Source organism: Pygoscelis adeliae, unplaced genomic scaffold, assembly GCF_000699105.1.
Source record: "Pygoscelis adeliae isolate BGI_AS28 unplaced genomic scaffold, ASM69910v1 Scaffold282, whole genome shotgun sequence".
Taxonomy (NCBI): domain Eukaryota; kingdom Metazoa; phylum Chordata; class Aves; order Sphenisciformes; family Spheniscidae; genus Pygoscelis; species Pygoscelis adeliae.
This window is the reverse complement of record NW_008824352.1, coordinates 15,920-16,385: the sequence shown is the minus strand read 5'-3', so window position 1 is coordinate 16,385 and position 466 is coordinate 15,920. Positions and strand designations below refer to the sequence as shown.

General features: G+C 63.7%; 1 protein-coding gene across 1 annotated transcript in view; it reads right to left on the bottom strand.

The window, feature by feature from the left end:
- The window catches only part of LOC103912889 (septin-4-like), a gene marked incomplete at its 5' end in the record, with an annotated part of 9,545 nt that overhangs the window by 7,839 nt on the left and 1,240 nt on the right, over window positions 1-466 (bottom strand). The window contains one exon of the mRNA XM_009319299.1: window positions 7-186. Within this exon, the coding sequence (XP_009317574.1) occupies window positions 7-186 (180 nt within the window). The remainder of the gene's footprint in view (window positions 1-6; window positions 187-466) is intronic.

Genomic DNA, 466 nt, shown 5'->3' with positions numbered 1-466 from the left:
CATTACCTTCCACGATGCCCCAGGGGTAGAGGCGCCCACGGACGCGCCGGCCTTTGGCCTCCACAACCGTGTTGCTGCCGATGACGGCGAAGGGGATGCTCTCCTGCAAGAGGATGACGGGGGCTAGCAGGGCTCGGCCCTGCCCACCGTGGCCCACATCCCTCCACATGCGTCTCCTCGGCCGTATCCAGCACCCATTTGCCAAGATATCCCAGAGCCCCAGCTACACAGAGCCCCAGGTGGGGACGGCAGCAGTCATGGCATGGGTTTCTCCACCCCAGCTCCATCCCATCAAGCTACAGGTGGCACCCGTGGGGTCTTGGTGATGCGTCCAGGTAGTGCGATATGTACCAACCCCACCATGCCGGGGCTGCCGGAGAGCTTGCGTTGCCCCAAAGAGTCCTAAGGGTACCCCAGGATGACATGTCCAACCGGCCACGGCACTCTGCCCCTCCAAGGATGGAGC